This window comes from Notothenia coriiceps, unplaced genomic scaffold (genome assembly GCF_000735185.1).
Source record: "Notothenia coriiceps isolate Sejong01 unplaced genomic scaffold, NC01 NC01_scaffold00032680, whole genome shotgun sequence".
Taxonomy (NCBI): domain Eukaryota; kingdom Metazoa; phylum Chordata; class Actinopteri; order Perciformes; family Nototheniidae; genus Notothenia; species Notothenia coriiceps.
The window spans coordinates 273,404-286,196 of record NW_011365381.1 but is presented as its reverse complement, the minus strand read 5'-3'; the positions used below and the strand labels follow the sequence as shown (position 1 = coordinate 286,196).

The 12,793-nt window shown below is 39.9% G+C and overlaps 1 protein-coding gene and 1 long non-coding RNA gene across 3 annotated transcripts in view; one reads left to right on the top strand and one right to left on the bottom strand.

The window, feature by feature from the left end:
* The window catches only part of LOC104961062 (catenin delta-2-like), an 85,302-nt gene extending 75,625 nt beyond the window's left edge, over positions 1–9,677 (top strand). Inside the window, exons 10-11 of the mRNA XM_010789268.1 lie at positions 6,594–6,837; positions 9,617–9,677. Of these exons, the coding sequence (XP_010787570.1) occupies positions 6,594–6,837; positions 9,617–9,677 (305 nt within the window). The remainder of the gene's footprint in view (positions 1–6,593; positions 6,838–9,616) is intronic.
* On the bottom strand, positions 1,764–4,726 carry LOC104961050 (uncharacterized). 2 transcript variants are annotated; one of them, XR_800054.1, is made up of 3 exons: positions 4,629–4,726; positions 4,316–4,424; positions 1,764–2,629 (listed from the first exon to the last, which is right to left on the bottom strand). It is a non-coding gene; the product is annotated as an uncharacterized lncRNA (long non-coding RNA). The 2 variants fall into 2 exon arrangements; XR_800053.1 differs by having other exon boundaries at positions 1,764–2,626.
* Positions 9,678–12,793: the final 3,116 nt, after the last annotated feature.

The following is a 12,793-nucleotide window of genomic DNA, read 5'->3' as shown; positions in this document are numbered from 1 at the left end:
TTTATTACCAAAATTATAATTTCAACTGCCCAATTCAGTTGTGATTTTTAAATCTCCCGATAGAATTTAGAGGCATTTCCTCATAAAAGACCGGTGATAATAAAAAGCACATTCAACTTTTCATTCACCAAATCAATTCACATCAATTCCATACCTTTTTTCCGACACAGATGGCGGGTACTAACATTCACAAAAACATACCTATCTCCCGCAGGTATTCGGAGGAAGATTCTCACAGGTAGCGGTTACTAATACTCACAAACACATCTCAATTCATTCCACTCATTCACAAAGTAATTCACTCAACTTTCAACAAAGAAAATCAAGAGATATGTACCAAGTTTGAGAGAACCTTACCGAGAGCTATTAACCCAGCTCTGAGTCCCAGAGCCTACCGGGAGAGAGTATAGCAGGGGAACCCCCCTCTCTCTCTGCTTGCTCCCAAAAAGAAAGTCTCTTTATGCTCAAAAAACCGGATAGAAAACCCCAAAAACACCTCCTCCACACCCATATTTGTGGAAAACTGGGCATGGCCTCTGATGTACAGGACTGGACATGACCAGACATATTCTATTGGCTATGGCATAAGACACACCTTCCCATGTTTGTGTAAAAAGGACATGACCCCTGCAGGATTTGCAAAATATTAATCTTGGCTATGACATAACCACCTTTTTGAGGCCTCCATGTATTTCTCCTTATGTCCGGAGCCCCCCTCCCTGTGTACTGCTGTGAGAGGAGAGGGAAGAAACTGCCTACTCTCTTATCAGAGAGTAGGGCATAAATCATTATAGGCCTTACACTCAATTTAACAAATTTAACAAACCACTTGTGTTTTGTTTATACTGTAAATATAGAAAAACCTCAAATATGAAGCATTTTCATTGTGGGTTATACAAGAATATAATTGATTATATTTGATTATAACTAACTTTCGTTATTAGTATTCAACATACTATGAAGATCTCAACAAGAGAGTAAGAGAAAAATGAAAATGTTTTTGAACATTAAGCATCTAAACATGTCACAGTAGAGGCACAAAAGAAAATTATGAAAGTTATGAATACTTTTTTGCTAAAATAAGCCGTAACTCTCAAAGTTGCTTTTGTTCTTGTCTTGAGCGTCTCACCTTGATATTCAGGAAGTATCATCTCCCACATTCTTCAGATTTATAGAAGACAACGTTAACTAGACAACGAAAAAAGAGAAAGAAATATCCGGCTTCACTTTTAGTTGGTCCCTAGAAACCTTCACAGTCAAGGAAACAAGATATTTCATTGCTGTTGGCGACAGATAATCTACATCGATAAGCCCCACCCCCTCTTCTCCCTCTCTCTGATCCCTTACCTCGATTCACTCTCACATCACATCTTTCTCACGATAATCAACTGTGCTTCTTTCTTCACACACACTCTTACACACATGTGTAGGGTTAGTCAGCTTAGTGTGTGTGTGTGTGTGTGTGTGTGCGCCTAAAGCATGCCTTAAAGCAAAAGCTGTGATAGACCTTTGTTACACGCTGAAACCTAAGCAGCTCGGGCAGTAAAAAGGAGCGACCCTTTACTCTTGTTATAAACCTTCCTATAATAACGCATACGACCAGACTTGTACCTTAAATATTAGTGCAATACCAACTATGGCAAGCACTTACTATGTATTCAAAGGTTTTATTGTCTTCTGCACATAAGCTACAGTGTAGAAATGGCAATGAAATTCTTCTGACCTGAGCTGTATGAAACCTATGATAAAATATGGGTGGGATATAATGTGAAACTGTGACCCTTAAGAGCTTTTGGGAAATTGTATTTGTGTAAGATCGCTATACTAGAAATATGAAATAAAGGTTCATTTTGTTTGTTTTAAATATATATGAAAACATATGAAGTGTTCCAAAACTGTATTTTGAGTTATTGGCATATCAACAAATGTTGATTAGATTTTCAAAGAGTTTTTCTAACTTGTAGAACAGAACTGGTTTCAGTTTCCTTGGCACTGTTATTTCCCTGAAAAGGCTTTATAACCCCGGTAAGAGCATTAGTGATGTTGGATGATAAGGCCTTGCTTCCAGTCAGCATTCCAGTTCATCCCAAAGGTGTTGGATGAGGGTTCAAATCAGGACAGGCCAGTCCTTCAACACTCAACTACTATATACAGTAATTGGAAAACCATATGGAGCAGGCTTTGCATATGGCGACATTGTCATGTTGAAACAGGGAAAGGCCCAAACACAGCTGTTGGTTTGGCCTAAAAAGACAAGACATTGAGTTACTTCTCTCAGTCCAGTACAAATCTGTGTATTCAATAAGTATTTATTTTTTCTTTGTTGTTGTTTTCCTTCCTATTAGTTTTACTCTGCTCCAACCAGAAATCTCCTCTCTCTTTCTGTCTATTTCTTTGGTGAGCATTTTAAATCAGGCATCCACTAGCTAGAAAATTTGCCTAACAGGTTCATCTACATGCATACACACACACTATTATATCTCTGCACATTTCACAACACTGTCTTTTCCTTGTGTCTCTTCAGGGAGTTTGGCTGGAGGGATCCAGAGCTTCCAGAGGTGATTCAGATGTTGCAGCATCAGTTCCCATCAGTCCAGTCCAACGCTGCTGCTTACCTCCAGCACCTCTGCTTTGGAGACAACAAGATCAAATCTGAGGTAATCATTTCTGTTTAATCTAAAACACATACAAAAACAAACGTCTCATTATTTTCTCTAACATGCAGATAGCAATGCAGATACTGCAGTGTTGGATTTTTCTGCTGAGGTTTTAGAAGCTGAACATAATTTCTGGAAAGGTACAGGATGCTGCTGTTGAGTTTTTCAAAGTGGGATTTTTCAGTACTTTGAGTACCACTGGCAAGATTCCAGGGGACAAGAGTTCTTAACAAAAAGTGAGTGGTGAGTGTGTGCTCGCCTGAAAATGTTTTTAATGGTCATGCTACAGACCAACGGAGAAGTAAACCTATCTTTCCACAGTGCCTTTTGCTGCTAGGTCCGCAAACTAGTCCCAATTATATCATAACAGAGAACAATCCAGGAATGTAGAGAGTATATTTTACCAAAAATGTCAAAAATACACAAAATGTTTTGGTGATATTTAGACTAATTTGGCTAGGGAGATCAAGAAGCCCATTTCTTTGAATGTCTTTGTTCTTTCAGAATAACCAACAAAGCTTAAAGGGGCCCTATTCTGCTCATTTTCAGGTTCATATTTGTCTGTTGAGCCTCTACTGTGACATATTTACATGCTTTAATGCGCTTTATTTTTCTCATACTGCCTGGGCTGCAGCACCTCTTTTCACCCACTGTCTGAAACCAGAGCCCAGTCTGCTCTGATTAGTTAGCTGGCCTGCTCTTTTGTGATTGGTCAACCGCTTAGAGATCTCCCACCCCTGAGCCTATCAACTACAAAGTGTTGGAGGGCTAGACAATAGAAGCGCGAGTATAACTTGAAGTCATTACGTCACAGACCTTCGGACTTAAGCCTTTGCAGACCATTCACATTCACAACAATCTATATAACGCACTACAGGAAAGGATCACAAAGGCCCCTTTAACACATTGTTAATGACCAAACATTGAGCAGGCAGGTTGTAAGTATGGCTCATTTCAACAGGCTCTTTCATCAATAATAAAAGTTTCGACACGTCTTCATTGAGAGGAAACTCAGTCCCACGTGAGCAGCTGTCTGTGCGCCACCAAACGCACCATTACGCACACTTAACCAAACTCAGAGTGCAGCGTCTATCCTTCTGTCCTTTAGAGCTGTCATCACTCACAAAACTGTTCTGTCTGTCTCTTCAATGTCAACTCCATTCAGCTCAATTCCTCTTTATTAATCCCCATGGAGACGATGGATTTGAGGGCAAACAGAGTACTTCAAACAACAGTCGGCCAACAGGCAATAAAAATAGAGCAGACAGAGAGACGGATGAGACAGAAGACTGATGTTGAAAATGCCGTAGAAGAATAGTAGTATTAAAGAGCAGGGCTGGCAGAATGCAACCCACAGGCCAGATTGTTTTCGCCCTTGAGATGCCTGAATAATAATAGATGGGATGCAGAGGGATATGTATGCGGCTCACTGCCTGTTCGGTCTCCTAGCACTTGATGCAGATGAAGTTATAGAATTGCATGCTTGATTTATTCTATTAGGCCGCGATCACACAGAGATGCATCGCAAAAGGTACAAAAGCTTCAAAAAAGGCCTTCGAAGAGGGTGGTTCCTTGTGCATTTGGACTAATAATATAAAAAATGATTACATATTTTTGCGCCTTACATCATCAAGCTTAAAATCAGATGGTCTCCTTACCTGCAGCAAAACAGGAAAGGGTTTGTAAAAAAAACCGCCTCTTCCTTGATTTGATTTGCTTCCTTGGCCATGTTCGACATTGTCGTTCGGTGGGATTTTGAGCCTTGGACTGGAAAGTTAATAATAATAATTTTAGAATATATATCTCTATCGGCGTGTCAGAAAACCCCACGCCAGGCATTCTTCACCATAGGATAACAATGATTTTGTTACGGTGTGTGAAGGAAGCAGGACCCAAATGCAGATTAAAGTGACAAAATAACTCCTTTATTTCAAGGCTAAACTCTTAACTAAGACTGAACAGAACACTCGCCGAGGAACAAGCCATATCTCAAGACGAACCAACAAAGACAGATAGAAAAACCAGAACTTAAATACAGACAAGACTAATCATACAAACAAGACACAGCTGAGGAGAAAACACAGGGACACCAGGTGAACACAATCGGGTAAATTAGACACACCAGGGAAACTAACGACAGGGAACCACAGACAGATTTAAACAAGACAAAACACAACGCAGACGGAAAACCAAAGACAGATCTAGACAAGACACAACGCAGACAGAAAACCAAAGAATGATCTGGACAAGACANCCATTTGTATCGTAATCTCACGCGGCCCTCAAATCTTTGACAACCTGATCAAGCAGCCAGACGCTCGAGAGGACGTCATTGAGGGATCAACGCTGATTGGCTTTCGTGAGACGCGTCACGTGAATTTGACGCTCGACGCGGCCCCTTCAATCGCCTCAAGTTGCGTGATTCGCACGCGTCCACGCTTCGTGCGCGCGTCGGAGCGAATTCGCATCTGTCCTCTCTGCTGACTTTACATGTAATCCGCCGCAAAAAATTCGCATCTCGTCCGGTGTGAACGCAGCATTACTAATCTACCGACACAATTTTTCTCTGGTGTCGGAATGTCTCGCGATGTTAGTGAATTCTTAAAAACAAAACACCATTTCATTCCGGGATAAAATTAGTTGCAACTGCGTTGCTGAGAATTGTAACGGGTAGTATATTACCCACATTTCATTAGTAATGCGTTACATTACTTCGTTACAGCAAAAAGTAATACATTCCTGTAACTCTGTTACTTTTGTAACGCGTTACACACAACACTCTTCTTTATACATCCATGGGTACAACTTCAGATAAAAATGAACACATAATGAAATATGACCCCCGGTTTGATGATTGACAGGTCACAGAAACAATGGGAGCTATCTACCCTTACCCACAATTTAAAGTAATTCACACAGACTATCTCCTCTTTACTCTTCTCTCTGTGTGGAGCAGCAAGTTCAGCCGTCAGAACAAAGTGAAAAACAAACAATGGCATCAAATATTATTAAAATGTCGGGTAGTAATACATTTATTTATTTTCTTCTCAGAGCGTACCAGAATACGTAGTTTATATGTTAGTATTTCAAAAAATCTCCTGGGGGAGAATCCCCCCAGACCCCCTGCTGGGGATGGGTTTTCAGCATGTGTGCCTTTTTGTGTTACAGTTCAGCTTTGATTCCATCATCTCATTAAACCTGTTTTAAAAGCATTCTTTAGTTCTGTGAAGGGATATAAGGGATACATGCACTGTACTTCACTTTAATTAATATTGTATGCTGAAAGGCGTATATATTACAGCGCAATTTTTTCTTGAATAGATTTCAGTGGTTCAAAATTTCGGGTCGCGATTTATTGACAAAGGAAAAGGTGGGTCCCGAGGCCCGACCAGTTGAGAACCACTGGTCTAGAGATCTCCTTAGCAATCGTTGTTAACACAATAGGGCTCAGTGCTCCAATTCCTGGCGACTTCCCTCATCAAGCTAACACTAGCTTATTACAGCTACTGTTAGCAGCTATTAGCAATTAGCAACAACTAAAGCCTTCTGTCCGGAAACTATCAGGAAACCTCATTGATCAAAGGAAGTCAGTGTAGCATCAAAATGTTTTGACAATTTAAGCTGTTTTTAAGTTTTATTAGGTATATAATGTTGCTTTAAGTTGTCACTGTAGTTTGACATTTGTCTTTACGTTCGAGTTCTTTTTATTATTTTGATTCCTCACTTTTTTTCTTTTCTGTTATTTTTCATTGGTGTTGTTGCTTTTTCTCATTGTATCGTTTTGTACTTGCATCCTTGTGGTGGCACTTGTTTTCCGATTTCTTTTTTCCCCCTCACCCCGCCCATCCTCGGCTACATCAAAACCAGTGGCAAACCAATTGTACCAAGATGTCCTCAACTATCTGATCTTTCCCTACTCTCCACTTCCTGCTTTAGCCCCGTCTTCCCCTGGTGTCGACCCAATCCCCTTGCAGCGAACAGGAAGCCAGAGCGCCGCGGGAACCTTTCAGAGAGGCAGCTTTGCCGCAGGAGGTGGGGCTGCTGACTATGGAAACCCGTACCGCACTCTGCAGTTCTGCCCATCCACCGAATCGCCTTACAGCAAGTCGGGCCCAGCACTCGCCCCTGAGGCCACCCTAGGCCGGTCTCCATCGGTGGACAGCATCCAGAAGGACCCAAGGTGAGAACAAAAAGACAAATGTCCAATCAGCTCTGACTTGATGATGAAGCCCGTTTGTTCCGCTCCCTTTCCACTTTCACTGAACTTACTGAGGGCCAGATTCACCGGTTTAAACATAATTATATACACATTAAGCTTTATAATTGAAGAGTGTCAAAGTTTAAATTTGTAGCATGGTGACTGCAGTTTGTAACACTTCAACAGATAATTGACTGTCTGAATTTGACGGTCCATTCCGGTAAAAGGCTGGTTGAATCTGGGCTTTAGTATAAGGCACACATCTCGCCACATCTTTCACTGTCCTCTCTAGTTTACCTGGTGTCGGGGTTTGTTCACACTGCCGTACAAATTCCTGCGCACACCTTTTGGTCCAATTTAAAAGTTTGGAGTGGAGTGTCTCAGTGCAATCAGTAACGTTCTGTGTATTAGGCAGACACCGTTAATGCGGGAAGTGCATGGAGTCTGCTTTGAGACCAAGAGAACGAAAGTGGGTGTTTGAGAATGAGGGAAAGAAAGAGAGAGAGACAGTGACAGATAGACGAAAAAAGAGCAACAGAGAGATGTATACAGAGCCGCTTTAGTAGATTTTGTATCATTCTTTTGTCCTAGTTATAATCAAGTTTGATATACTATTCCAATTGTGTCATGGATTTTTCTTTCTTAGTCTTTTTTTTCTGTCCTATGACTGCACAGACATGCTGTCACAGATATAAGCAGCCTAATTAAAGTTGAAGTGTCTCTCTTTGTGATATTTCAGCTCAGGTTTAAGCAGACATTTTTTTTTTCTTCTAAAATGTCATATTTCCAAGGACGAAGTCACTTTGTGCTGAACGGCTTATTATATGTTCACATTTGGAAGCATAAAGAAATGTTTCTGTGTCATTAGGATAGGTGACTTTGTTGTAGTTGCCATGGCTCTTTCCTTCACTCATTGTCCAAGTGTTTATTTCTCTGTGCACATTGCACCCACATTGTCTGTTTGTTCAATCTTGAGCTTCAGCATCATTGTTGTGTAGCTTCCAGCATCAACATATCTGCACTGCTACATTCAAAGGACTGATTTCTGATGCATGCCATTGTGCTTTACCTTCATAACGTGCAGTGCTTCCACTGTAGGAATGAAAACATGCTATTTGTCCATATTATGTTGAAGGGAGGGTCCCTCAAGATTAAAACATATATATATATATTAACTTATATATGAACATTGGGTTTCTGCATTAGTCAAATGTAACAGTTTCAAGAGACCAAAACTAACGATGTTATGTGAGTCCATCTTTCAATATTCTGGCTTTCCTATGTCTTTATCAGACCCTATACCATGTATTCCTACGAAATGTATAATTCCATCATAGCAGTTTTTTGGGGACTATTTTAAGTTGAAAGTTATTGCCCACTTGGTACTCTATTCCAGTCCATCTCAAATGGGCGTACTTATACCCCTTTTTCCCTATCAATATTGTTTTGAGATTGTCCTTGGTGGAAAAAATAGTTTATCATGGCTATATGATTGAAAAAAGTTCAACAAAAACATTGCTCTACTTAAAGCAGGAGGGCATTTTATTTCCAGGCCCTAGCTCGGAGCACACCCATGTTCGAACTGGGCTTTCTTTGTCTCTCAACTACACACTTGTAAAGTTTTTTTGACACCAAGTTAGTGCACTGGCATTAAGTGCCAGCCAATGGTCCCTTCATCCACCATGCTTGGACTACGCCCATTTCAAACTCAAACCATGATAGGGTCCCGGAGACAAATTCTGTCCACAGACAGACAGAGAGAAATATAAACACCTGGCAAACTACTCAAAACCTCCTCTGCACTGTTGTGGTAACAAGCTATATCAGTTTGGATTATAAAATAAATACTTGTCAATTAAATCCTTTGTTGGTTTTGGTCTTATTATAGGATTTGTGACAAAAAGAAAAAAGACTACAACCAACCTCTAAACAAACAGAGATTTACCAATTGGTCAATGTAGTTCTTAACACTAACACCATATTCATATTAGATTATGCCTGCATGCCTTAGGCATGATCTATGTGTAATTTATGGGTGTGTGATATATCAAAAACAAAAGCAGATTAAGAAAACTGAACTTTTACTGACAATTAACAAATGACCTTAATATGAAATTAGTGATCATTTTTTAAATACAAACATGTTCAGGTAACCAACCATTTCATAGATAATTCTCAGTTGATTTTCAAAATATAGCAAATGTAGATATTTTGTATCCTGTCTAAATTTACCCTACAGGCGTAACAGCTTAGCTTGTCATTTACTCACCATTTAGCTTAGTCGTTCAGCCGTGCTTTTCTGAGATAAAGCTAGTCATTTTCAATGACACAAACATTTTTTAATAAAATACACTTTAAGGATTTTGTCATCTATAGTCACCAGCACGGTTGCAAACATGCCAATCTCATAGTAACTTGATGTATTGCTCAAAACAGTATGACATGTCTGAGCGATTAGCATTAATAGCACTAAAGGTATTTTGATAATTGGCTCTAAAATGGTCTGTTTGTATCCTAGGACCCTCTCTTTAACTAACATACCCACCATCTCCTCACCACCCGCTCTAAATGCATGCGCCTCACCAGCCCACCTCCTCCACCATTGCCTGATAACCAAATGTTGAGAGAGAAAGATAGTGTAGTGGCTATATATTGATTTATATTTACTGATCATTACTTTTATGACGGTTATTGAATAATTTCTTGCCAGACAGCCAACATATACCTCTCTTGTTTCTCTCTGCCTGTCCCCCCTCGATAGGTACGACCCAGAATTCCTTGTGTGGAATCAAAATCAAGCCGAGCAAAGAATGACAAAGTAATCCAACTATTTATTTATACACATACATTCTGTCTATCTATCTATCTAACCTGTCTCATTCACTGACTCTTTCCATCTTCTCTATATGACACCAATGTCAGATGTTAATGACCTCATGACAGTTCCCATATGTATCGTCACCCATTTTACATGGCGTTATAAAGATTCTAAATTGGATTACTGGCAATAAAATTAAAATAAAACTACATCAATATACATAACATTAAATTACATGCTTTAACTGAAAACACTTAGAGACAAGTTGCATTCTTTAAAAAATAGAATCAGTCTTAAGTAACAAAGTAAATAATGACTTATTTGCCATTTAAAGAAATATCGTTTCTGTTTCTTTTTTGTATAAACATTCCTCATTCTCTCCTTTGGCTATCCAACCATCCCTCCATCAATTTTTCTATCTGTTGATTTTCTGGTCATTCATTTGTCTCCATTGTCTGTCTGTCCTGGTAATATCTGAAGGTGCTTTGTGAAGTTAGTCGTGGAGCTTGCCCAGTGTAAATGTTGGCACGGTGTGTTGAGTATTTGGTATAGATGTTCTTATTTGTCTCGAACAAGTACATGTATATTTTCGTAGTTTGTCATTGTTGTTTTGTTGCTACTTCCTGTCTGATTTTAGTGGTAGAGAAATGTATCATGTCATATATGGAAATTTTTGGATATCATTAAATCAAAAACATATACTTGTTTATGCAAATATCACGTTATCTTGTACAATGGGTACTTTCCTTTTTCGGTGTGAAAAGTGGAGGAAACAAACAACTGTGTAAGCGAGGAGAAGGAATTACCACAGCACACACACAGTACACTTCTGGCTTTTTCCACACAAAGACAACATAGCATTTGCTACAGCACAGAGAAAATGCTACTGTTTAAATTGGATAAACATTGAATGAATACATTCTGAGCAAATAAAACTGTAGACATGTGATCCTGTATGGGCGGATGGGTGGGTCTTTTCAAAGAAAGGTTGAATACGTTTTTTGAATCAAATATAATTTTTGCTTAAATTGCCCAGCATAACCATCCTGTATTTCACTCGTACATCCAAGTATGTCAAGGTTTTTTGCAGCTTTTTTTTCAATTATCTCTGTGGTTTTCTAATCCAGCACAAGGTGACCTAACCCTGAACTGTCTCAGATGGATTAAAATGTAATGGATGGACTCAATGTAGAGATATAAATCAGCATGGGCACATAGATGAAAGCTGTGTGGTCATGTTTACTGTCTGCAGCTGGCCCCCTAATGATCCCTTTATCCTGAAAAAGATAACATAATGTAGTGAAAAAAACATAATATAGCTGATTTGTCAAGCCACATAGTCTGGCAAATCAAGGCGCGTTACTGTGGACACAGGCACTTATGCACTCCAACACATTTTCTCCTTCAGGCTGCCAATAATTTTTGGAAATGTTCCTCGCTAGCCAAAACTAGGATTTGTGCTAGACTGGATCCGACACGATCATAAAATACCTCATTTTATTTCATGCTCATAAGCACAGCGAGAACCTCTGATCCATACTCAGTCACAGGGTTGAGATGGACTCCGTGTGCTGTGCTTCTCAGCTCCGCGTGACATCTCCAGAGGGCCAGTCAGTCAGCCATGCCATAACACACACACACACACACACACACACACACACACACACACACACACACACACACACACACACACACACACACACACACACACACACACACACACACACACACATTTTATAGGGTAAAAGTAAAATGTTGTAAAAAACTCTTAATATGCATGTGTGCCGACCTTTGTTCTGTTCAATTCAGTTACCTTGAGGCAGTCTTAAGTATTTCAAGTCTACAAAAGGAACAAAGCTAAGAGTCGCTCTGAAAATGTAGTGTAAATATTGAATATATAATATCAACTAATAATGTTCAACACTTCTCCCTTGAGATCAAACTGTAAAACTTCTAAACTGTAGATAAAGCAAAACTCTAACACAACTTTTTGAACATGCTTGATATAGAATAATACATTATTGCAACTTAAAAATGGCAAAAACCCTATTGAGATTAAGTATTTGCATCTAAGAAAAAGACAAACTTGAAGTATAAAATCATAATTAATAGTAAGGGCTTTATTATGCTTTTTTGGGTTTTCCTTTTTCCACTGTGTGTTTATAGGTGTTATTTACATAAATGGTCAGAGGCTAAAATCCCATTAGGCGCGTTCACACCGGAGTACTTTTTCCGTTTGGTTCCGTTAGTACCTCTTATTTTGCGTTCAAACCAAAAAGAGTGCTTAGTGCCAGGAACTTTTACCCCCATTTTTAGTGCCTGCTAGAGAGGTGGTACTTTCCTGGGGAGGAAAAAGTACCAATTTCTATTGGCTGGGCGGTTTGCAAACCACGTCCTGTAAAACTCTGAAAAGTTTTATGAAGCCGCCATTGTATTTGCTGGCATTTGCATTTGCTGGCATTTGCATTATTAGCATTAGCCCCGCTTACCAACGGAGAGAGAATAACTTATGGCAACACAAACAAAAATATGGGAGCGGTGGAGATGAGGAGGTGTCGGCGTTCTGGCAATTTACTCGGAAGGCTTCAGTAGAAGCTGCTGGGAGTCCCAGCAGCTTCTACTGAAGCCAGTCCCCAACTCCGGGGACTTCCAGCCGGGGACTTCGGGCGGCAGTATACGCTGTGAAGTTGTTTGCAGCCTGCCAGTAAACCCAGAGCAGAAGAAGACGGAGTGACGTCAGCGGCTCATTTGCGCAATCTCCCTCAGGGAAAAGTACTCCGGTGTGAACACGATTGGTACTTAGTGCCCTGGGGTAATAAGTGCCGGAGCAGACTGGGCTCTGGTTTCAGACAGAGGGTGAAAAGAGGTGCTGCTGCACAGGCAGTATGAGAAAAATAAAGCATGTAAACAGCAGATGCAAAAAAAAAAAGAACCTAAAAACGAACATAATATGTCCTCTTTAATCACCACATACAATACATAGCTATATATCACAGTAGAGCATACAGACCAGCGACGTGCGGTCAGGGGAGGCAGGGGAGGCAGAGCCTCACCTGTCATACTCCAATGTAACGGAAAAACAACTAAAGACAAACTAAAAAGTAATAATAATAAAATGTC